At 47.4% G+C, this 24,695-nt stretch overlaps 1 protein-coding gene across 2 annotated transcripts in view; it reads left to right on the forward strand.

Moving 5' to 3' along the window:
- The first annotated feature begins 1,255 nt into the window (after window positions 1–1,255).
- The window catches only part of LLGL1 (LLGL scribble cell polarity complex component 1), a 99,516-nt gene continuing 76,076 nt past the window's right edge, over window positions 1,256–24,695 (forward strand). The window contains exons 1-2 of one of the 2 annotated variants that reach the window (XM_036739814.1): window positions 1,256–1,608; window positions 17,671–17,768. In XM_036739814.1, coding sequence (XP_036595709.1) covers window positions 1,528–1,608; window positions 17,671–17,768 — 179 coding nt within the window. In that variant the 5' untranslated portion in view covers window positions 1,256–1,527. The remainder of the gene's footprint in view (window positions 1,609–17,670; window positions 17,769–24,695) is intronic. The other variant, XM_036739819.1, reaches the window with a different exon arrangement.

Below are 24,695 nucleotides of genomic sequence, written 5' to 3' on the forward strand. Positions count from 1 at the left end.
CTAGCCAGGATAGTCCCTGAACTCCCAGGATCTTCCACACGGACAGGTGGCGTGATCTTCACATCTAATATCACATTATTGGATCATATATTAAGAAAGAGCTTAAAGGGACCTTAGAGGTCATCTGATATAACAGATAGAAAACCGAATACCAGACAGGTCAGGTGACTTCCCCAAGGTTGCACAGGTAGTAAACAGAGCAAGGATTGGAACCCAGGTCTTCAGACCCCAAATCCAGCATTTTTTACTGCACCATACCTGGATCCTAACTCTGGCTTTGCCTCCTGCTAACTGTGTCCTTGAGTTTCTTTATCTATGACATGGGCATAAATCTCTCCTGACCAATTGTTAAGATCAAACGGGCAAGTGGATATGAAAAATGCTTTAAAAGTTCTTGAGCCCTAGAGATGTAGGATTCTGTTATAATTCCTCCTCAGAGCAACTTTTGAATTGTTCTTGAGATTCTGATTCAGAGTCGCTATCACTTTTCTACGCAGCCTCCAAATTCTTTATCTGAGCCAGTCTTCACAATAGCCCCGAAAAGTGGGAAGGGCAGTTGTGATCCTAAAAAGAAGCGACTCCCCTAGGAGTCGACAAAGCCGGCAAGTGCTGGATTCGAAATCCGATCTCCTGCATCCATGTCTCATGGGTGCAACATCCCAGCCCAATGCGGACTAATGGGATATCAAAGCGAGCCTCCCACTCCGCCCAAACCACCGTTCACTGCGCTGCACCAGGTGTCATAGCACAAATCTCCCTGCAGTCCTCAAAGCTCGGCAAAGTTCAAGTCAAACATTTCAGTCCCTGGCCCTGGGAGCGCCGGCCACCAAAGCTTGGACATTGCGTGCAAGCCCCAGAGGCCTCGGGCTGCATTACAGGGAGAGGAGGGGGGAAAAAAACAACACACCAAAAAGGGGAAGAGAAAAAAAAAAATCCCAAACCCCAATCACACACGAACAACATGCAGGCCCTGCACTGGTAGAGGAAAAAAAAAACCAGCAAGACTACCCCCCACCCCGCACGCACACGCGATCTGCAGACGCAGGCTTGGTCCCGGGAAAACTACATTTCCCAGCGAGGCGCGCGGCCTTGGCACATGCTCGCTCACCCGGGTAGGAAAGCGGAGCCAGGCAAACCCCGGGCCTTTGCCTCTCTCATTGTCTGGCTTGGGGATGCGGGAGTTGCGGGGTGAGGGGAGGGGGGAACGGAGGGCGTTGCATGGAGTAGAGCTGATTGGCCAGGCGGCGCGTCCGTCACTCCCACCTTCTCTCTTTCTCCCCGCCCTCTCTTCCTAACCCCCACCTCCCCTCTTCCACTTCTGCTCCTCCTGCTCCTGCGCCCCCCCCTCCCCTCCGCCTCCGGCTTCCCCGGGGTTTTGCAGCGGGGCAGCGCGACTGGATGCCCAGGCTCCCGTGAGGAGGACGCGCTGGGGGCTTCTTGCATGGGGGGGTGGGGGGGAAAGAGGCCGGTGCTACATTGTTTCCGACCCATTCCTCCTGAGACCCACGTCCCGCTCCGCAGCCCAAGATGATGAAGTTTCGGTTCAGGCGGCAGGGCAACGACCCCCAGAGGGAGAAGATCAAACAGGATCTCTTTGCGTTTAACAAGGTGAGGGGATGGACTGGGGGGGCGGCGGCCGGGCTGGTGCAAAAGCTGCTTGAGATGAGGGGCGTGGGGTGGGTTTGGGGAGGGGGGGGAGGAAGAGGAGACGGAGGAGAGGAGCAGCCACGTTGGGCTAGGAGGGGCAGGCAGAAGGGTTTCAGCTGGGGCGTTGGGGGGACTGGAGTTAGCTCTTCTCCCCGACGGCGTCCCAGTGTGAGAAGCGAGAGTCCCAGAAAGCCTGGGGCAGAAAGACACCCCAAGCTACCCACCCCGCCTGCCCCTCGGAAGTGGGTGTGCTGGGTGGGTGTGGGAGCTAGGGCCCTTGGAAGCTGGTTCACTTTCGAGCTGAGGATCTGAATGCAAAATCTCAGCCGACCCCCGCTCCCCTCCCCTCACTCCACTCCCCGGTCCCCCGTATCCCCCCACCGACAATTTCCCTCAGTATAGGAGAGAGGGGAAGGACTCTGTGCCTTCTCTCCCCTTTTTTCAGCCTTCACTCCCTTTTCCTCCCTCTCCACCCTCCGGTGGAAGTGTCCCCGGAATAGGAGCACAGCATTTTAGGGCTGGAAGAATGGGTTTGTTTTGCTTTTCTAACTGATGCTGGGAGTTGCTGGACAGGGCAGAGGTAGTTGGGATTTTTGCGGCTGGTCGGTGGTAGAGAGGATGGTGACTGGGGCAGCCTGGGAACAGAGGGATCACACAGACACAGGCAGAGAAAACAAACAGAACAGTACCGCTCCCTTCCCCCAACACACACACTCTCTCTCTCTCTCTCTCTCTCTCTCTCTCTCTCTCTCTCTCTCTCTCTCTCTCTCTCTTTCTCTCTCTTTCTCTCTTTTCAGACCTGCTTCTTTGTAAAGCAGTCCGATTACTCTGCTCCTGGGTCTCGTCTCCTCTCCTCACCCCAAAACAAACCTTTTTAGCTAGGGATGTGGTTCATCTTGTCTCCAGGGCAAGCATCCTACCCCTCTTCTTCCTTTGCAGCCCTTTTAACTTTTTTCCTGGCCTCTCTGGGTAATTATGGGAGCAGAGAGATGAGAAAGCAAACAGACCCTGAAACCAATGACTCTTGAGTATTAATTGCCCCCCCTACCTGGGTCACGGGCTACTTCCCTTGGGGAGGAGGGACCCTGAATCAGTGGACCATTTAACGAGTCTCATTTGTGGTTAAAATACTTAATACATAATTGATACAAACAACAATCTGGTGAGAATAGGTATTCCCATTTTATAGGTGAGGAAATTGAGACTTTGAAAGAAGGTAACTTGGCCAAATGCACTCAGCTATTAAGTGGCAAAGCCAGGAACCCAAGTGTCCCACTTCAGAGGCCTGTGATCTTGCTAATAAACAAGTGTGTTCTAGGCTTTTTTTTAAGTATGAGGACTCCTTTTAACATCAAATATTGTGGACGCCTACATGATAGTAGCTGTACTGTTATCCCTGACTGAGAAAATACGTGATAACAAAGTTGCTGGGAATTCAGCAATACTTTTAAGTTTGTATCTTTTTTTTATCACAGCATCTACATATGTTTGAAAAGTAGTAATGCATGTGAAAGACATTTGCCCAGCAAAAGGTATCTTTGTTTATTATTTACTGTGTTGACACTTAATGAGATGGCAAAAACTCCCTGGCCCTCAGGTTGGGAACCACAACATTACACTGTGAAGTACCCATATCATAATCAGATTTTTTTTCTCTCTCTCTGATTTCCCTGTTTTCCCCCAGTTCTCCCCCCCTGCCCCCGCCCGCCTCCCGCAATCTTGACAGAGGTCCCCTCTTGGAAGTAGCCCAACTCTAGAGTCAGGGAACCTGAATTCAAACCCTGTTTCTGTTGCTTACTCTCCGTGTGACCTGGCCTCAGTTTTCTCATCTGTCAGGGTGTTGGACTAGATGCTCTCTGAGGTCTTTTCTGACTGTGAGAGCCAGTATGATTCTCCTGAATCACTGTCCCTTCTCTTACTCTACTGGTCTAGTTATTGAACTTTTTTTTACCCATGACAACTAAGATTCGGCTCCCTGTGCTTAAAGTTCTTAAAGTCTAGTTGGAGGGAATAGATGGTTGGAAAGACATGTGCCAAGTGTCAAGTAAGTGATTCTGATTGTAAATTATATAGAATTTCAAAGGAAAGAGGTAGAATTTGAGGCAGGGGTGGTCAGAGAAGGCTTCTTGGAGGAGGTAAAATTTGCTTTGAGACTTAAATAATGATAGATGCAGTTCACATAAGCAACTGTGAAGGGGAGGTTTATTGGACAGGCTGGCTTGAGAAGGGATAACCCATTACCAGGGGGCATAATCTGTGCGCAGGAGATGGGAGGGGAACAATCTTCTGGGCGGGTAAACCAGTCCCTGGTCAGTCTCAGCTTTGTTACCTCTTTGTCACTTTTGGGGATACCATTTCTCCACAGTGGGTTCCGTCTCCCCATCTACTGGACTAGGTCAATTCTTCTCAGATATGAGATTCTAATATACTCTGGGTGGGAAGCCTTGGAAATTCCAGTTACAGATAGATTGTGTACAGTGGGGCTGTGTGTGTGTGTAGGAATCCTATGCCCTTCTGTGGGAAGGATTATAAAAGACTGCCAGCTTCCCATGCTGTGTTTCCAGGTAAGCCACTTTTAACTTTTGGGTGACTCAAGATATGTGAACAGGTTATACAGCTGAAGGCTTGTCTGAGGTCTCCTTTGGCCCCCGAGGAGTGTCACCCAAATTGGAGTTGAGGAAACACACTTGACTAGGTTTTGGTGATCTTCAGGATCAAATTAAGCCAGAGATTTTACAGGATGGGCCTTACTTTATTTAATGGTGTCTTTCCAGGGCAACATGGGGTTATGTGTAGCAGGGGTTGGAGGGAGCTTAACATTTGAAAGAATCCCTGCCCAACTAAATTGGGAATTATTTCACTGGGTAAAACCCATTAAAAAAAATTTGGCATGCTCTTAGAGTGTGGGATATCTGTGTGAAGTTTCATAGAATTTTAGATCTGGAAAGGACTTTAGTGGCCATCTTTACCATCAGTGGTAGAAGTTTGGGAGCAGCGTGGTACCAGGGTCTTTAGTATCACTAGGAGAGTGTGGGCAGCTATCTCTTCTACCCCACACCCCAAGCAAGTGTTGACTGACCCCTTGGCACACTATAGCTCAACGGCCAAACCCAGCCCACTTCAAGCTAAGAACGATTTTTACATGTTCACTGTACAAAGTTTGTCATCCTCTGCTTTAGAGCTTTAGTGGCATTTTGATGTGACCAAAAGAGCCTTGGGCATAAAGTTTGGAGATCCATGTTGTTCACCCTGGCTCTGCCGCTGACTGTGTGACCTTGAATAAATCACTTCCCTTCAGTAGGCCTCCGTTTCCTCATTCAGTTCAATAAGCCTTTATCAAGCCCTTCCTAGGGGGCCAGGTAGGCAGCCAGGTGGCACAGTGGATAGAGTCTCGGCCCTGGCATCAGGAAAACTCATCTTCCTGAGTGATAATCTGGCTTCAGACACTAGCTCTGTGACCCTGTGCAGGTCACTTAATCCTGTTTGCCTCAGTTTCCTCATTTGTAAGATGAACTGGAGAAGGAAATGGCAAACCATTCCAGTATCTCTTCCAAGAAAGCCCTAAATAGGGTCATGAGGAGTCATGTCTAACAACAGGGGCCAGGCATTGTTTGGCCATCAGGTTACAAAGACAAAAAAAGCTTGCGTTCTAGTAGGAGGGGTCAGCCAGTGAAAAGTATAATTGGAGGAAAGGTTTCTGGTAGGGAGGTAACGGTTGAGCCTTGAAGTAGCTAAGACTTTTAACAGTTGGAGGTGAGCAGGGACAGCATTCTGGGCCTAGAGATAGGAGATGGGATGTCACAGGGGAGAGAGAAGGTGGGCATGGATCTTTAAGGTTTCTACCCTCCAGGATGCTATTGAGACAGGTATGGAAGCAACCTCTTAACTCCTACTTCACTGGTACAGAGATGAGAAACTCCCTGTGGGACCATCCTCTGCCGGTTCTGGCCCTCTCTTCAGTTCTTTCTTTGGGCTCTTGGATAAGTTCAAAGCAGAGGCCGCATTCAGACCTTTTGTAATGACAATTCTCGTAGTTCTGCCCCTCTTTGCCATAAACCTTTGGGGGGCAGAGAGGCCAAAGGGAAAGGAGGCAGTGTAGATTGGAAGTGTGAGGCATTCCCTTCCCCCTCTTCCCTCTTTTGAGTTAATCATTTGGTTAAATTGGCATTTCCTTGTTTAAGGAAATGGGGTGTGAAATGGAGACTGGGGTAGGGGGGAGGAGATCTGCAGATGGAGAGAATTGTGAAGAATTCTCTCTCCTCCCCTGGGGTATTTGAGCCGATGAGGGGTGACCCGTATATCTACTTCCTTTTGATACACTTGGTACCTAGGGGTCTTAGCAGATTCTGAGGGGTGGGAATTTAAACCCGCCATTGGCTGGATCTCTTTAAAATAATAAAAATTAAAAAAGCCAAAAACTTCCACCCCAAAGTAAAATACTCCATTAAGAGGCAGTCTTGATGTGGTGGAGAGACTACTGGGGCCCAGGAATCAGAAGTTCCAGTCCCAGCCCTGTCACCTAATAGTTGTGTGACCTCGGATGAGTCACTTCCCTCCAGGGTCCTCAGTTTACTCACCTGTGTAAAATGAGGAAGTTGGCCTAGGTAATCTCTAAGATTCCTTCCTTTTATCTCTGATATTTGTGGGTTCTATTTAGGGCTAGATCTCTGGGTGTGAATGAGTGATGTCATGCAGAGGATGAAATTCTCTAATTCCCAGTCATCCAGGTTGGGCTAGACAGGTAGGGAAGGGCCTATGCTTTCTACAGTTCTCTGGCATTCTAGGTCTCTCTTGAAGAAGGTAAGTAAGGGAGTGTGCCTTAGATGATAACCTCTGGGAAAACCCCCAGATGGGGTTCTGATGTAGAGAATAGGGTTCACTTTGATCCAGTAGAGGAATCTTGGTCCTGGCAGAGATGTGTTGGGGTGAAGAAGGAGGAGAGAATTTTTCAGAGTGGGTGGGAATCAATTGCTGGTGGTCCCACCAGGCTCCCTACTTTGCTTGGTAACTAGGTATAACTGAGTCCCCTGCCCATCAGCCATCTTAATTGGCATCCAACCCTTTGCCCTCAGCACTCAGGTCTATCCTACTCTTCCCCCACACAGACTGGACCCATGGCTAGACCCTTTGCAGGCAGAGATGTGTTGGGGAAGCAAACTGAAGTAATATCCTTGTCCCCAAAGTCACAGATCTAGGACTGACCCCCCTCATTCTGCAGCTGAGGAATCTGGGAACTGAAGACTTGCTCAAAGTCACACCAGTAGTAAGCCCAGGTCCCAGGATAGAAGTAGGGAAACACAAAGGCAGGGAGGAAGCAGGTGTGTTTGCAGCGTCCACTACCTAACCTTCCATTTCTCATCTCTGTGGCTTTGCTTGAAGGTGGAGGCTGTCCTCCTTGTCCGGAGCCTTTGCTCAAGTGCCATCTCTAACAGCAGGCCTTCCTAATTCCTCCAGTTTTTAGTGCATCTCCCTTCCCCTCCCCCAAATTATCTTGTGTAGTATATAGATTTTATTTTGGCTTTACTATTTCTTTTTATCTTTTTATCTTAGCACAAAATCTAGCTCATAGGAGGTTAATATATACTTGTTGAATTGATGAAGCCTCAGAGTTGGTATCTCGGTTGTGGTTAACTGGCCTCTATTTACAGTGGACTGGTAGACCCTGACCTGTGTTGAGAGAGATCAGTCTCTTCATTTTATGTGTGAGGAATTGGAGGCCGAAAGCCTTGCCCCCGATTACATATGTGGTAGCAAGTAGCAGAGTTGGGATTCCAACCACCTTGGATGCCACGTTATCTCTCTTTTTAGAATGATTTCCCTTTGGCTCAGGAAGGTTAGGACCCACTTGTTGCCAGCGGTCCTCACATAGACTTTTAGGGACAGGTATTGTGGGCTCCAGGGAAGCCCAGGCTTGGGATTGGCTAGAAATTTCCTTAGCTCCAGTGTGCCCACTTTTCTCCACCGTAGTGCAAAGCTGACCCTCCCCACACTCATTACCAGTGTGGAAGGGGCTCTGAATTGTCTCCCCAAAAGAGAGGATGGATTCCTCGAGCAATCTATGTGCTTACCTTTTCCTCCTTATGCTTGGTGGCAGAGCTAGAAAACAACCAGTAGAGTTTAAGGGAATCATTATGTGGCTGGAGCATAGGGCAGTGCTAATGTTAAAGACAGAGACCCTGCCCCATTGGCCGTGTGTTTTCCGAACATTGAGTAGCCAGCTGTATGCGGTAGTTCCTAGAAGTCCTGAGGCCATAGGAGGGCCTCCCTGCTGAGTGCATAGATTAGGGCAGCAGTTCTCAAAATGTAGCCCCCAGGAGTCCGAAAGAGCCTTTCAGGGGGTCTGGAAGGTCAAAACTATTTTCATAATAATACTAAGATGCTATTTGCCTATTAAAATACTCCTCTCCAACTAAAAATCTGTGTGAGGCCAGATTCTCTTCATATCCTTAAACCAGTTAGTCAGTAAATGTTTATTAAGTACGTACTTACTATAAGCCAGGGACAGCTAGGTGGAGCAGTGGATAAAGTGCCAGGGCTGGAGTCAGCAGCACTTGAGTTCAAATCTGGCCTCAGACACTTACTAGTTAAGTGACTTTGGGCAAAACCCTGTTTGCCTCAGTTTCCTCATCTGTAAAATGAGCTAGAAAAGGAAATGGCAAACCATTTCTGGAGAAGAAAATGGTGAACCACTCCAGTATCTTTGCCAAGAAAACCCTAAATGGGGTCATGAAGAGTCAGACACGACTGAAACGACTCAGGAACAATGACAATAAGCCAGGCACTGTGCTGAGCTCTGGGTTTACAAAGAAAGGCAAAAGACAGTCTCTGGACTCAAGGAACTCATAGTCTAATGGAGGAGACGACAGGCAAACACCAATGTGCAGACAAACTATATATAGGATAAATTAGAAATAATCGACAGATGGGAAGCACTAGAATCTTAAGGGATAGGGAAAGGCACCCTGTAGAAGGTGGGTTTTAGCTAGGACTTGAAATGAGGAAGAAGAGAACTCTGGGTATCAGGAACATCCACTGAAGGGCCTGGGCTTGGGAGATGTCTCATTTGAGGAACGGCAAGGCCAGCCAACATCACTAGATGGCAGGGGGAGGATGGACAGGTGGTAAGGTGGAAGAAGAAAAGAAAAGGGAGGGGGTGGTTATGAAGGGCTTTGATTGCAAAACAGAGGAGTTTATATTTCAGCTTGGAGGTGATAGGGAACCACTGGAGTTTCTTGAGTTGGGAGGTGACGTAGAACTGTGATTTAGGAAAATCACTGACAGCAAAACAAAGACTGGACTGGATCGGGGAGAAACTTGGGGCAGACACCCCAACCAGCAGGCAAGTGCAGTAGTCTAGAGGCATAAGGTAGGAGCGTAGCACTGTCAGAGGAGAGAAGAGGGGGCATATGGGAGACATGTTATATAAGGTAAAATTGACCGCACTTGGCAACAGGTTGAACGTGGAAGTGAGAGTCCAGAGCTGAGGATGACAGCTAGGGTACAAGCCTGGGTGACTGGGACGATGAGGGTGCTCTCAACAGTAATAGGGAAGTTAAGGAGACGGGAGAGTCCGGGGGAACAATGATGAGATCAGTTTGGGACATACTGAGTTTGAGATGTTGACGGGACATCCAGTTCGAAATGTCCATTAAGTGGTTGGAAATGGGAGGCTGGATGTCAGGAGGGAGATTAGGGCTGGGTAAGTAGATTGAGAATCAGCAGCATAGAGATGATGGAATCTATGGGAGATGATGAGATCAGTCTCCGAGTGAAATAGTATCCCTCTAGGGAGAAGAAGAGACAGAGTCCTGTGAGATAGCCATGGTTATGAGGCATGATCCAGGTGAGGATCCAGCAAAGGAGACCTGAGAAATAGTGGTTAGATAGGTAAGAGGAGAACCAGCAGAGAGTATTGTCACAAAAACTTGGAGGGAAAAGAGTGGAACAGGGGTGGGGAGCCTGCGGCCTTGAGGCCACGTATGGCCCTCTAGGTCCTCGAGTGAGGCCCTTTGACTAACTCCAAACTTCATAAACATGTGAGGTTTGGATTCAGTCAAAGAACCCCACTTGAGGACCTAGAAGGCCACATATGGCCTGGAGGCCTCAGGTTCCCCACCTCTGGAGTAGAAAGAATATCAAGGAGAAAAGGGTGATTGACAGTGTCAGAGGCTACAGATGGGTCAAGAAGGATGGGGACTGAGAAAAGGCCATTAGATTTGGTAATTATGAAGTCATTAGTAACGTTGGTGACAGGAGTTTCAGCTGAATGATGAAGTTGGAGGCCACACTCTAGAGCGTTAATAAGAGAGGGAGAAAGGAAAGGAAGTGGAGGCACCTACTGTAGAAAGCCTTCTCAAGGAGTTTAGCCACAAAAAGGAGGAGAGAGATGGGATCCAGATTTTCATATCGCAACAGACTGAATGCAGAAGCAGATAAAAGAATCCAGCTGTCTTCTATTAAGCCAGGCCATAGAGGTTTGCAAAAATATGTAAAACAATGATATTCTTCTCACTAATTTTTTTGTTTTGGAAAATCGAGTTGTTTTTCATTATTAAAAGTTTTGTTAACTTATAATGGGTTTATTGTTATTTTTAAGTGAATTAGTAAATAAATATTTAACAAATATTTTAAAATTTCTAATACAGTAAATACTGATAGATGTAATTCACATAAACCAAAGCTCTTTGGGTTAATATCATTTTTAAGAGTATAAATGGCTCCTTCAACCAAAACTTTTGAGAATTGTCGAGTTAAAGTTTGGGCATATTGTAGGAGAAAAGTAAGGGGTAGGGTAGGGCAGAGCCAGACCAAGTCTGAATTCCTCCTGTCAAAACCCACTTCTGATCTCCCAGGAACCTCTTCAGTCTCTCTACGGTCAGGGAGAATGTAGACATGAGAGTAGTCTTGGAGAGGGCAGGCTGCTTCATTCTAGAGTGGCCGCTCAGGGAAGGGCTATGGAGGTGACTAACCAGCCGTCCTCTCTTGCCCCTGACAGTTTGCCCCCTGGATTCTAAAAAATGTTTTGGTCATTTGAGCTAGAAGAGGTTGGGTGATTCAGACTTGCACCTTTTAACTTCGAGATCTCTTTCTCTTTTTTTTTTTTAATTTAACTCTAGTAAAGCTAAAGTTTTGAGGGCCAGGATTGTCCCCAACCACTTCTTCCCCTCCCCAAGCCAGGCTTATCTGAGTTGGGAATTTTCAACTTAAGTAGACAGGTCTGTGTTAGGCTTTTGCCCCAGGACGGACAGACGGTGATTGATAGTTGAAGACAAATGGGGATGGCGTCAGGCATGATGGGTTCTGGTGCCACTAATGTGTCTGTGGGGCTTCATGTTCCTTCTCTGTGAAATGGGATCATAGGTTCATATATTAAAAGCTGGAAGCAACTTTAGAGATCCGATCCAACTCATTTTACAAAGGAGGAAACTCAAGCCAAGAGAGATAACTAGACTAATCCTGAGGAAGGGAAGGAAATAAGCATTTGTATAAGGCCTCTTATGTGCCAGGCATCGTGCTAAGCACTTTTTACATTTAATCAATTAATACATTAATTATTTTAATTGATACGTTTAATTAATTAATTAGAATGTCATTTAATTGTCACAATAACCTTGGGAGGTAGGAGCTATCATTATTCCCGTTTTGCAGCTGAGGAAACTGAGACAAAGAGAGGTTAAGTGATTTGCCCAGGGTTTCACATCCAAGAAGTGAGGTCTTCCTGACTTCCGGACCCTCATTCTATCCACTGTGCCACCCTCTATAGTAAATGACAGAACCCAGATCCTCTTGACTCCAAATCTAGTCCTCTCTGTACCATAATACTCTCCGTCTTTCCATTGTCACAGAACTATTGTGAAAGCAGCAGCATGGTGTTTAATTTCCCCGCCGCCCAAGGGGAAGGGGTTGGTTGAGGTGGGGGTAGTGGGGGCTGGGGTAGAGTCCCATCGTCCGGCATTGATTAGATCCAGAGCTAGCCCAGAGCCTGGGGGATTGCTTCCTGCCTCACTGCTGCTGCTTCGTGACCTAGTACCAGCACTGGGCAAGCGCCAGTGTTGCCCGTACCAGGATAACATTTCCCCAGACTTGCAGGGAGGGAGCTGGAGCTTGGAAATGAGGTGTGTGGTGAGGGAGAGCGCTAGCTAGACACATTTGGAGACATGTTTAAATATAGCCCAGCTGAGGAGCTAGGGTGGGAGAGGTGAAAGATAGCAAACACATGCATACACAGGCTGAAACCGTACTGAGTGTGAAGTCATGGGATGCCCCCCCATCCCGCCCCCAGCAGAAACCTGTCGTCTCCGGGAATCGGAAGGGAAGCTTAGAGGTTTATCTAGGGAGTTCAGCCTCCCACCCAATCCAAGAATCCCCTTAACAGCATCCCTGATAGTCAGATCTAGACATTGTCTGAATACTTTTATTGATCATTGCCCTCGTGGTATTCATGACTATTATGATTTTCCTGGTGTTATATTCGTGAGCTTATTACCTCACAAAGCAGTGTGTTCCATTGGGGGAGAGCTCTTAATGATGGGAAAGTTCTTACAATGAGCTGAAATCTACCTCCCTATAGCTTCAGTGTATTGCTTATGGTTCCTGGGGACCTTAAGGACTGGACTGGATCCACTCTTCTAGTTTCAATGTTCTTTGGTTCTCTTATTATTTTTTGTGTGTGTTTTTCCCCCAATAAGACTAGAAGCTCCCCAAAGGCAAGAATTTCTTGTGTGCCCTACAGCATAGAGCTGGAAACCCAGGATCATACATTTGGAACTAGAAGAGATCTCTGTCTATTTAATATAACCCCCTCATTTTACAGATGAGGAATTGAGGTCCAGAAACGTTAAGTGACTTTCCCATGGTCACACAGAGGTAGGATTCAAACTGAGGCCTTCTGACTCCAAGTCCAGTGCCCTTTTTTACTGTCACACAGGAGGGGCACAATATGTACTTGTTTTTTAGTTGGTCCCCTAACTGCTGCCTTTATCCACTAGGGAAGTCCTATTTAGGTGGTATCCTAGGGTTGGGGGAAATGCAGAAAGCCCTGCGTTGTTGAGCTCTCACAGGGAGGCTACAAAACCACTGCCTAGGAAGAGGTTTGTACTTGGAGGGAGGGGAGCAAATAGGACAAATTTGACCTTTGGCCGGCCGCTGGATTTGAGTTCTTGGAGGTCTGGCTTGGCTTCAGAATTCATCACTGCTTGGGTCCTGTGAGGGAGAGGTATGGGTGGGCTGAAACAAGGGAAAGCATCCTTTAGTTACCGGAATGTGTTTGTAGCCCAGTCCAAGACAAATACAGTGTTTGGCTGGAGCAGTGACAAGCAGTGCCTTTGGGAATGGAGGGAAGCATGTTGGGAAGGAGGAGACTGGAGGATGGAGATAGGCCAGTCTGAACCCCTCTTCCCACTGCATTCTTAGAGGTTTCATTGACACCCAAAATGAGAAACGCCAGAGGAAATTTGGAGTTGACTTCAAAGCATCTTCTCCACCTGGGTTGGGGGATGGGTGTATAGTTCACCGTCAGCTGGTCCGAGGTCCCAGGAAACCTATTAAGACCACCTACTGGATGATCTGAAGTCGGAAGTGGAAACAGCTGCCAGGCCAAAGCTTCCATCCCTTCCTCCGCTCTCCCCATCACCTCTTCTCAGGAATGCTAGGACTCTTGTGTTGGGAGTCAGGTCTTGGACATCCCTTGGTCAGTAAGCTCTGTTCTTGGTAGTGCCTGCTCCTTGGTTAGTCAGAGTTACAGGAAGACCTTGTAAAGTCATCAGAACCTGCAGAGGAAGGAGGAGGACATAGTCCCCTCTCCACGTTGATGGAGGTCCTAAGAAGGGGAGGTTTGTGCTTGTAGAGGGCTCTGTGCTCAACCAGCTCTGGATTTGAAGTTGGAACAGCCATTGCAAGCCTTAAGGTTTGCAGAGTGCTTTATGTATATTATCTGATTGGATCCTCATAGTAACTATAGGTATTGGTATCTTCATTTTACAGATGAGAAAACTGAGGCACAGAGGAGCTAGCAAGCTGCAGGGATGAAATTTAATCAGCGGGCATTTCTTAAACACTATCTGTGTCAAACACTGTGCTGGGCACTGAGGAAACTTAAAAAATAAAACAATTCGTGCCCTCAAGGAGTATGCATTTTAATGGAGTAGGGTGGAGAGGGGAGGTAAATAACAACTATATGTGTCCATATATATGTATATAAAGAATACCTACAAGGTGGTTGGGGAGGGAGGACCTTAGCAGTTTTGGGGATAGTAAAGGTTTCATGCAGGTTGTGCTTGAGTTGCTTCGTAAAGGAAGAGAAAGATTCTGGGAGGCAGAGGTGGGGAGGGGGGAAGTATGTTTCAAATATAGGCCATGGCCAACCAAGAGAAAGCAAAGAGTATATAATAAGGCTAGAAGGGTGGCTTGGAGTTAGGTTGTGAAGGGCTTTAAAAAGGTAAACCGAGGAGTTTACGGGGGAGCTAGGTGGCACAGAGGATAGAATGCCAGGCCTGGAGTCAGGAAGATTCATCTTCCTGAGTTCAAATCCGGCCTCAGACACTTACTAGCTACGTGACCCTGCGCAAGTCACTTAACCCTGTTTGCCTCAGTTTCCTCATCTGTCAGATGAGCTCGAGAAGAAAATGACAAACCACTTCAGTGTCTCTGCCAAGAAAACCCTAAGCAGAGTCACAGAGAGTCAGACACGACTGAAACAACTCAACAACAAAAGAGAAGTTTAAATTTAATCCCGGAAGCACTAGGGATCCGGTAGAGTTGAAAAGGGAAGTGTTATGGTCAGCCCTGGGCTTGAGGAAAATCTCTTTGGCAGCTGTGTGGAAGATGGACAGGAAAGGGGAGAGGGTGAGGCAGGGAGATCGTTCCACTAGTTCTTGGCACTAGTCTAAGTGAACTAAGGTGTTGGCTATGTGAATAGACAGAAGGGGTCAGATACAAGAGCTGTTGTGGAGGTGGAAAAGCGAGATTTGGCAGCTGATTGGATATATGGGCTGAGAGAGAGTGAGGAGCTGTGGTTTGCAACTGGGAAAATGGGAGAAAAATATGGTGTCCTCTGCTGCGCAGATGTCAAACTCACAACTCTAGTGAGACCAAACCAGATTAAACTACAACTGAGAAATGTTTAAGAAAATAAATAAAAATACAATACATCATAGATGATGTTAATTTGTGGCTTGTCTAAGTCATGCAGCCTGCAGGGATTCCTTTCTATTTGAGTTTGACAGCACTGCTCTACAGAAACAGGGACGTTTGGAAGAGGGAAATGTTTTTTGGGGAAAGTTCTGAGCTGTGTTTTGAATATGTTGCATTTGAGATGTCTCTGTGACATACAGACATAAATATTCAATGGGAAGTTGGTGAGCTGGGACTGATGCTCAGGAGAGTGACTGGGGCTGGATGTATAGGTCTGTAAATCATTTACGTGGAGATGATAATTAAACCCAAGGGAGCCAGTGAGGTCACTAAGGGAGGAGGGCCCAGGACAGAACTTTAGTGAATACCCACAGTGAGGTGCAGTATAGGTGACAAGCCAGCAAGGTGTCAAAGAAGCAGTGAGAAATATAGGAGGAGAGCTTGGACAGATTAGTGTCACAAACACTGGAGAGAAGTGAGTATCCAGTAGGAGAGTGTAGTCAATAGCATCAAATGTCCCAGAGGTCAAGAAGGATGAAGATTGAGGGGGGAAAAGTCAAATTTAGCAGTTCAAAGGTAGGTCTCTGCAGACTCCATGTCCACTGCTTTTAAGGCTATACCACACTGCCTAGAGTGCTAGACTTGGAATCTGGAAGACCTAGATTCAAATGCTGCCTCTGACCGGTGGCATAACCTCTGAGCCTTGGTTTCCTCATCTGTAAAATGAAGGGGTAGGACTAGATTGCTTTTAAGGTCCCTTCCAGCCTTAAATTCTATGAAGGATTGAAGTTAGCTAGAAGGAAGAATTTTCCTGAGAGGGGAGAATTGTGCCGTGTGTGCCTTACTTGGAGGCAGGGGGATAGACCTTATAACTTAGACAGCCTCCTTCCAGTTGTGGGCTAGATGAACAGACACTGCTTTCTGAGCCTAGTTCTGTGCCCTCTCTGTGGGGCTAAGGCTAGAGATTCACCCTTTTGTATGACCTGGAACCCTGAGCCTAGTGGATTTATGCTGGCTGTGACTTACGGCACAGGAGGTTTCCATACTGGTATCAGGCTGGCTGCAGGAACGTAGACCTCTTCAAACCAGGAAGACTGGGGTAGAGCTGGATCCATGAAAACAGCAGGAATCTGTGGGTCTGATCAACCAGACATTGGAACTGTTGGTCAATTAGCCTTGGAGCTAGAAGGGAGTAATTTCAGAATAAATGATCTCACCGATCATTGACCTCATTGGTGCAAGCTTGTTACTCTTCGAGGTGAGGTGAACGTTTAGAGAAATTCCTGGATGTCAGCACCCTGGAGTGTCAGGGGAAATCATGCTCATTTAGACACATCCCTACCTTCTGAGGTGATGTCCAGGAACACAGCTCTGCCTCTCCTACCCTGTCTTCTGGGACCGTGGACTGACCTAGAATTATCCTTGGAGGATGGAAAGGTCGGTGGTGTGCATAACCCTGACATGAGCTTTTGTGGGGCCACTCTTTCTCCTGTTGGATTGGTGTTGGAATCATCAGGCATCTCTGGCTTGGCTGACTTTGAACATAGCCAGGCACTTTCTGGATAGACTTCTGTAGTTTAGGTTTTGCAAAGTCAATAGGCAGTATTGGGCCTGACGAGGATCTGCGATTATCTGTTTATGTACATTTATTCATGCAGATATTTAAGTATTTACTAAGTGTGCAGACCTGGGCTAGATACCATGGGAGGAGAGAGCTACAAACCAGGCCTTGCTTTCAAGGGACATAGAGTCTAAATTAGAGATGTGAGTGACATACGTGGAAGGTCATCTAAAATCTCTAAGTTAGACTCTAAGCTTTATAAAGGCAAAGCCTGCACACATGATCAAAGCATGACTTTAGTGAAGAGCTTTGAGAGGATACCCCCAGCTCACCCTTTTGGGGAGAGGTGGGAGATCCACCAGTGTTTTTAAACTATTTCCAATGTATTGATTGGTTGGGCTGATTTTTTTTCCTCTTTTCCTTGCCTTTTTTTGATCTTTAAAACATCCTTTTTGTTTATCTAGGATGGCTCCTGGGGAAGGGGAAGGATACTGGGGGAAAATAACGGTGATGTAAAAAATGAAAGACATCAATAAAAACTGATTTTTCAAGTATCCGTGATCATAGAAAGACAATAGGTTTAGAAATGAATGGGATCATGGCGGTGATTTAATGCAACTCTCTCAGTTTATAGGTGAGGAAGCTGTGACTTGCTTAAGGTCACTCAGGCAGATGTCACAAGGAACACTGTTACCTGTATCCAGTGAATGGTACAGAGGATTCTGGAATCACTGGAGATTGTCATGGTCCTGGAGGGCATTCTAGGCGTGAGACTGGTTTGGGTAGGGTGTTTTTATATTTATATAGAATTTTATTTTTTTAATTCAATTTTATTTTCACTTCTGGAATTCTCTGTCTCCCACCTTCCCTACCCATTGAGAAGGCAAGAAAAAAACCTGTTTACATAGCATTTTAAGACTCTCCTTACAACAGTGCTAGGAGGTGGGCAGTGTGAGCGTGTCTTCGCCTTTTACGGATGAGGAAATCAAGGCTTACATGAGTTCTCTGAGATCATTTGCCAGTGAAGTAGCAGACCCAGGGTTTGAACTCAGGCCTGTGTGAATCCCGAGTCCGTTGTAATGCGCTCCCTCTCCAGTGCCAGGCTGAGCTGTTTAGACTTGATCCTGTGGGTAGTGGAAAGGCATGTGTGATTTTTATGTTTATCAGTTTGTATCTGTGTGTCTGTCTGGGCATGTGTCTGAACCAGTCTGTGTAACTATCTCTGTGCGTCTCTCTCTGCCCCTTGCCCTTTAAGAGTAGGGACCCTCGTGGGGCCCTGTGACTCCTTCCCTGGGTCTAGAATGTCACCAACTATTTCCTTTTCCCTCTAGACTGTGGAGCATGGATTCCCCAACCAGCCCAGCTCTCTGGCTTACGACCCCAAGCTTCGCATCATGGCCATCGGTACAAAGTCTGGAGCAGTCAAAATGTATCCTTTTCCCCTCTCTGCCAATATCAAGGTGGCCCCAGGAGTCCCCAAGGGGCTGAGAGGTAAGGCTGACTCAGTATAATTCAGAGGCAGGTTCTTCCACCTTATGCCCCAGGGACTAGAGGGTGGAAGCAAGACAGGGATGTGTGGGCCTATACCACTGAATCGAAAATATCTCTCTGGCTGTGGTTTTTGGGTCTTGAATGGTGGGTAGGATTTGGATCCAGGGAAACATGGCAAGATGAGCAGACACTTAGCTCACAGATGGGAATAAGCATAGAGTATTTGGGGAGGTTTTGGGGTGGAGGAGGTCAGGGCATCACCCTGTCATTAGAGGTGTGCTGTAAGAAATAAAGTCGATTAGTCCCCTAAAGGGCCTTGAGTACCAAGCGTGGCCATCTGGACTTGATTTGGTAGATGGAAGGAAGCGAACTCTGGAAACACATCAGATGGAGTGCCTCGAGAGCATGGTACGGGCGACTAATAAATGCTTATTGAATGAATGGATGAGAAACCCACATGAGCTATGGAGGAAGGATTGCGGTTGTTACTGTTCTAACGTTAGACCTCCCTCGGCTCTTCCTTCACCAGCCCAAGGATGGGACATCCCTTAGTGGGCGGTTTCTGATTTCCCAGTTCACAGAGTGGCAGTGAGCAGAGGCCTCATCACCTCCTCATGGGCATCCTTATGTCTTTTCCCCTCTGTCAGGGTCACCCGGTTGAGCACACAGCTATCCAGGACTAGAATTGGGTCCTTCTGACTGAAAACCAAGTGAGTTTTCCCCTGCCACATTGTACTAGGTAGGATAGATGAGGCCAGGTGGTGGGGTTATGGTCGTGGAGTTGGGAGACAAGAGTTAAGATTAGCATAACCAGGATAAGATTATAAGGCTAGCTTTATGGGTTTAGGGTTAGAACTTATAAGACTAGGGGTAGCCCTTGCAGGGGGGAAGGGATGGAGGTCAAGCGATGGGTGGGGTTGGAGACTCGGCCTGAAGCTTGGAAGAGATAGGAGTGTCAAGGCTTGGGATGAGGAGTCCCGAAAGGGGTTTAGGGAAGAGAGTTTCAAGTTTCAAGCCACTACACAATTTCCTGTCCCAGTCCTAGGTAGAGCAAGGGAAAAAGACAAGAATTTAGCCTAAATGTGCAGCTAGGACTTATGTTGTCTGGCATCCTTTTGTTCATCCACATCCCCCGAACCTCCAGGGTGAATGGGCATTGGGCCCCTGGGGACTGACTTCCTCTTCTCCCTCCCCCCAGAAGCCCATTAAGACCACCTGCTGGATGGAACAGAAATGGCTCTCAGGCCAAAGCTTCGAGCCCCAGCTTTGTTCCCCTTCTTGCTGCTTCTTAGGAACATTAGGTCTCTGTGTTGAAAGTTAGGCCTTGGACATCCCTTGGTCAGTCATTCTGATACCCAGTTAGTGAGGCAAGGAGGTCCTTATCTGTCAGGCCTCAGAGAGGCAGGCAGACCTCCCCTTCCTACCTCCCTTCCCCTGGCACCACTCCTGGCCCCTAGCCCCGCTGGGTGGGGGGAGGGGTGGGCACAATCAGGGTTCCTGTATGACTGTGGACAAAGCGGGCATTTTCCACTACACAGTGCACCCAGGGATGGCAGGGTCGGCCCTAGCCCAAGCAGCTGAAAGCTCCCCTCCCCCAGCTGAGGAGAAGCAGCTCTTACATAGTGGAAGTCCAAATCAAATTTGGAGTTGGACAACCTGGCTTCATATTCCAGGTCTTCCTGCGTAACTTTGGGCAAGTCACTTAACTACTCTGGACCTTGGATCCCCCCTCTTCAAAATGAGGAGGTTAAAGTAGGTGATCCCAGGTCTCTTTCAGCTCTAAATCTAAGATCTTTTGAATAAGGAAGCAGCCTGGGAGTCTGGACTCCTAGGTCTTCCTTGTGATTCTTCCAAATTTGCCCCTGGGTTATACTCCTCTGCCCATCCTGGGAAACCACTCTTACGTGAGATTGAAACCTGCTTTCCCCACTCCCCACTTTCCAAGCTGACTCACTACCTCTCAGCTCAGACCGAGAGAATAGCCAGGAGACACTTGGAAGGGGAGCCCCAGTTATGCTAATGTTTTGGGGGGGGACTCTGTTATAATTAAGAAGCATTAATTGAATCGTTCTAGACGTTGGGGGGAATACAGAGTGTTTGTGTGTACATACATGCATAAATCATTAAACATAGAAATCACATATGTCTTTCCATTATCTGTGGGATCGAGTCTAAAAAACTCAGCCTGGCACCAGAAGGGCATTGGGATGCCAATGAAAGAACAGTGGGCTCAGCCTTGGCTCTGCCCCTTGAGGGATTCATTTAACATCTCTAAATCTTGATTCTTGTGGTCTGGTAGGAGAAAGAGGAGCTATCAGCAGAAAATTGTCATGGGACGGTATGTGACGGGCCGTGGGATTCCAGAGAGGAGGAAGAGGTTAGTGGGAGTAGACAGGAAAGGTTTCACGGACCGTGGCGGGACCTGCTTTTCCTAAGCCACTTGTCTTTGGAGCAGCAGCTGACAACCCTGCTGGTCACCAGTTGACACAAAGGGTGGAGATACAAAGCACTGTACAGACAGGTGGGCAAGGGGTTAGATACAGAAGAGACAAGAGGCCTCTGTTCTCTCCTGAAAGTGACTGATTGTGTCTCCGTGCATGCTTCTGTAGACCATTCATTCCATTCCACAAACATTTATGGAGTGCCCACTGTATACAGGGCTCAGTACACAGTGGACTCAGATTTCCTTATTTTTACAGAGCAGGAAATGATTGATTATTACCCAAAGCCACACAGCAAATTAGTGGCAGAACTGAGACTTGGAAGCCAGGTGTTCTAACTTCTAGCCCAACGCTCTTTCACTGTCACTTTTATAGAGACATGCCAAAGGCTGATTACAGTGTTTGTGGAAGGGGGATGTCTGTGGTTCTGCTTCCCCCCTCCAGATTGCTGCTATGTGTATTTTGGGGTGATAGAGGGATTGAATGATTGTATATGTGTTGGGGATGCAGGGGAGGCAGAGTGCTTGTTATCAGAGCTGGAGGCTGAGAGCCTAGACTCCTGCTTCTTACTGGCCCACTGATATCCAGCCTGGTCTGGGCTACCCAGACCGACTGTTGTCTGAATCCAGTAAGGTCCCTCTACCCTTACCCGATGTGGGCAACCACATCCTTTCCGATCTGTCACCAGTAGCCTCTCTCTTGTCATGGGCCTTGCTTCTGTCATTGTCTCTTGAGAATGAGTCACTATGGAGTTTTCTCGCTTCAGGGAAAACATTTTCCTTCCCCTTCCCAAGGCTGGGTGAGAGTGACTGGCCAAGCCCAGAGCTCAGTGAGTATGAAACCCTTGAGTCAGGCCTAGGATGGAGGAGGGGACTTCCTGTTGGATTGGAGATGTGTGTGAGACCAGTGATTGCAATGATTCCATGATCTGGCAATTCCTGAAACTTGGTAATTATTGAGTCTCGCAGTAGACTGTGGACGCCCAGAGAGGCTGGGTGCCTGGCCTAAGGTCAGGGGGTTGTTAGTGATACAGCCGAGTCTAGAATCTAGACCTCCTCATCTTGTTGATAGTTCTTTCCATGAGATGAGTTAAGTGACTTGCTTGTGCTAGGCAGACCTAGAGTCTGTGTCCCTAGGTTTCCTAGATCTTGGTCTAAGGCTTCTGTCTGCCTTGTCCTCCTCCCACTCCCTCCGCTTGCCCCCATATACCACTAGACATAAAATCTCCCATCCTATTTCTATAGCACACTTTCTTCTTTTGACTTGATTTGATTCAATTAACAAGTATTTAATTGTCTCTTCCTCTCACCACCTCTACTGGGAGGAAAAAAAAAACCCTTGTAGTAAATATTTATAGCCAAGCAAAACAGATTCCCACATTGGCCATGTCCAAAAATGTATGTCTCAGTCTGCTTCTTGAGTCCATCCCCTCTCTGTCAGGAGGTTATTTTCTACCCATTCTTAAAAAAACCAGCTGACTAGTTCTTCCTCATGGCACGGTTTGCTGTTCTGAGAATCTTAGAGTTCAGAAATCTAGGCTTTCAGGGCAGCGGCCCAGAGAGGGAGTGGCTTAGCTTTCTTTCCTCATCTACTAACTTTTTCTCCTTGGGAAGTGGAGTGAACAATTTAGAGAGGTTTGGAGAAGCTGGGACCCAGGTGTGTGTGCCTATGTTCAGACTGTTTAAACATTCAATGAGAAAAGGCAAAAGTTACTTCTTAGGGGGTCTGCTGTAAAGCCTGAGATAGGGGAAGAAAGAGCTCCATAGAGGGTGGGGGGTGGGGAAGGCATCTCACTTGACACAGCTGTGTTCTTGAGAAAGGCTAAGTGCTAATTGCATCTGTGTAAAGCAATCTTGCTTTAAAAGTGGGAGTGGGGGAGGGAATGGAACCTGCTGTTCCTTTAAAAGACTTCTGTAATCTATAAGGAATCCTTTTGTAAAGTAAAGAATTACCTCCTAATTTATTGTTTAAATCTGGATTTAAATCTGGATTCAAGGTGCAGCGTCCTGACTGGGTAGCTTGTGAGGTTTTTGCCTTCACTTCCCCATCCCCCTCCTCTCCAGGGACTCTGGTGTGTTTGGCTCTAGGTGGAGCTCTGGGCTGGGTCCCTAAAGCAACATCTGGATCTGGCCTAGATGAGGATCCTTTCTGTCTCGCTAGTCTAGGCCATTCTTACAACTGGGGAATCCTACCCATTGTCCCCTTAGCTCTCAATCTTGGGCTCATTAGCCGCCCGTCTATGAGTGACAACTAACCGAGCCTGACCCTCCCTCTTGACTGACTCATCTGTTTCTGGGTAGGTGGGGCCGAGGATGGAGGGCTTGCCTCAGAACTGGGCCCCAGAAGCAGAGTAGGGTGAGGAGAAAGGAAACAGGAAAGGTAATGATTTGGGAAGACAGCCTGCTTATTCAGCATCTTCCTTCACCTCCCCAGGGCGTTAGAAGTGGATCAGAACTCTCTCTCCTTGCTTCTATTTGTCCTTTTCCCATCTCCCTACTCTGTAGTTGCTGCTACTTCACTCTCCTGGGAAACTCCTAACCCTGTTTTCATTCGCACATTCTCAGGACCATAGGCCCACTTTGACCCGTAATAGAAATCTATCATCATCAAAGTCTTATTTTATATTTATATATGTATATACACATATGGAAGATATTTGAATTTATAAGAATAAAAGCCATTTTGTTATATATGCACACATACATATGTGTATATACATATATGTATATACACATATGGAATGGATTTAAATTTATAAGAATAAGAGCCGTGTGTATGTATTTGTGTGTGTGTGTGTGTCTCTTGTGTGTGTGTGTATGGGGTTGTGGGATATGAACAGGCAGTCCTCAGGGGGAAGAAATCTAAGCCATGTGGGGGAAAAATGCTACGAATCAATGAAAATTAGAGAGATGCAAATTAAAGCAGCTCTGCGATCCCGTCTCGTAGCCACCATGATCAGTGAAGTTGACAAGGAAAATGACCAATGTTGGGCTGCCGGAAAGCAGGCAAATCTGTGCCCTGGGGATCTGGGCTCTCGAAGCAGTAGCATTGGCATTTGTATCCAGGTTGGGGCAGGGGGTTGTCCAGCTGGTGCCAGGGACCTCTTTTCCATTTTTTCTAGAGCTATCTCCTTTGTGGCCGGCTGAGACTCCTGAGCTAAAATGACTTCTGAGGATCTGGAAGTGTTAGGGTAAGGGTCAAGGGAGCTTAGAACTGAAAGGCAGTAGTTAAAGGAAGGGTTTGGAATAAAATAACAGTAGTCATGGCAGGCTTATACTTAAATGTGTGCCTGAATCACAACACTGGAGCTAGAAAAGACTTTAGAGAGATGACTAACTCTATCTCTCACTTGATGGAGAGAAAACTGAGGCCCATAAAAAAGGAACTTACCCACTTTTTAAACTAGAATTAGAGCCCAAGTCTCCTAACCATTCCTGGTCCAGAACTCTGTTTCCATTATGCTTCTAGGATCTAGAGCCTAGGGACTCAGGGTTTGGGAACCTGCAGCCTTGAGGCCAGATGTGGCCCTCTAGGTCCTCAAGTGTGGCCCTTTGACTGAATCCAATGAACAAATCCCCTTGACAAATGGATTTGTTCTGTAAAACTTGGACTCAATCAAAGGGCCATACTTGAGGACCTAGAAGGCCACATGTGGCCTCAGGGCTGCAAGTTCCCCACCCTTGGGCTCTAGGCTATTGGGCACATATGTGTTTAGGGGTATCTCTAATATTGCATTTTGCCATTATCACTTAGGACCTGCAGTGGTGTGGCTAGAAGACCTTTCTCACCTCAGCCTTGAGGATTGGTACGCATCTCCCCCAAAAGTGAATTTGGTCTGACTCTGTGCTATGGAACAGAGGAGTTCCTTAGGAGTCCTCACCCAGGGTAGGCTAGGATGAGGCGATGTACATGGGGATAAACAACCCCATTAATGGGAGGCTGCTCCTGCTGCTGCATGACCTCTGTCCTCAGAGTCTAGAAACCAGGCCAAGAGAAGGTTTGCCACTCCCTCAGAAGCCAGTCTCAAGTGCCTCTGTCCCTAAGGTAAAGGGAGCTGGGGCCCTTTAAGGGCCCTTGACCCATATAAGAAGCAGAGGGAGGAGCAATGCGTGTACTCTTAATTACTACCCACTTTGCCTGCCCCCTGTGTATTTGGGCTCTCCAGCTGCTCCCTTTTCCTCTGCCCCAGATCAGCCCATCATTCTGGTTTCTTCGGGGGTCAAGGAGGGAATTTATGTCCAGCAGCACTCAGAAGTCTGCTGTGTGGTGTCTTCTGTGTTCTCCCATCCGGCAGCTCCACAGGGTCCCCGGTTGCTGTCTGTGGAAAGGCTCATGCCAGTTTCAGAGAGCATGGTTCTAGAGCCACACATAAGTGACTTTGGAATCATCTGTGCCCTTCCTTCTGTTTGCCAGGATCGTCCAGA

Source organism: Trichosurus vulpecula, chromosome 1 (genome assembly GCF_011100635.1).
Source record: "Trichosurus vulpecula isolate mTriVul1 chromosome 1, mTriVul1.pri, whole genome shotgun sequence".
NCBI lineage: Eukaryota > Metazoa > Chordata > Mammalia > Diprotodontia > Phalangeridae > Trichosurus > Trichosurus vulpecula.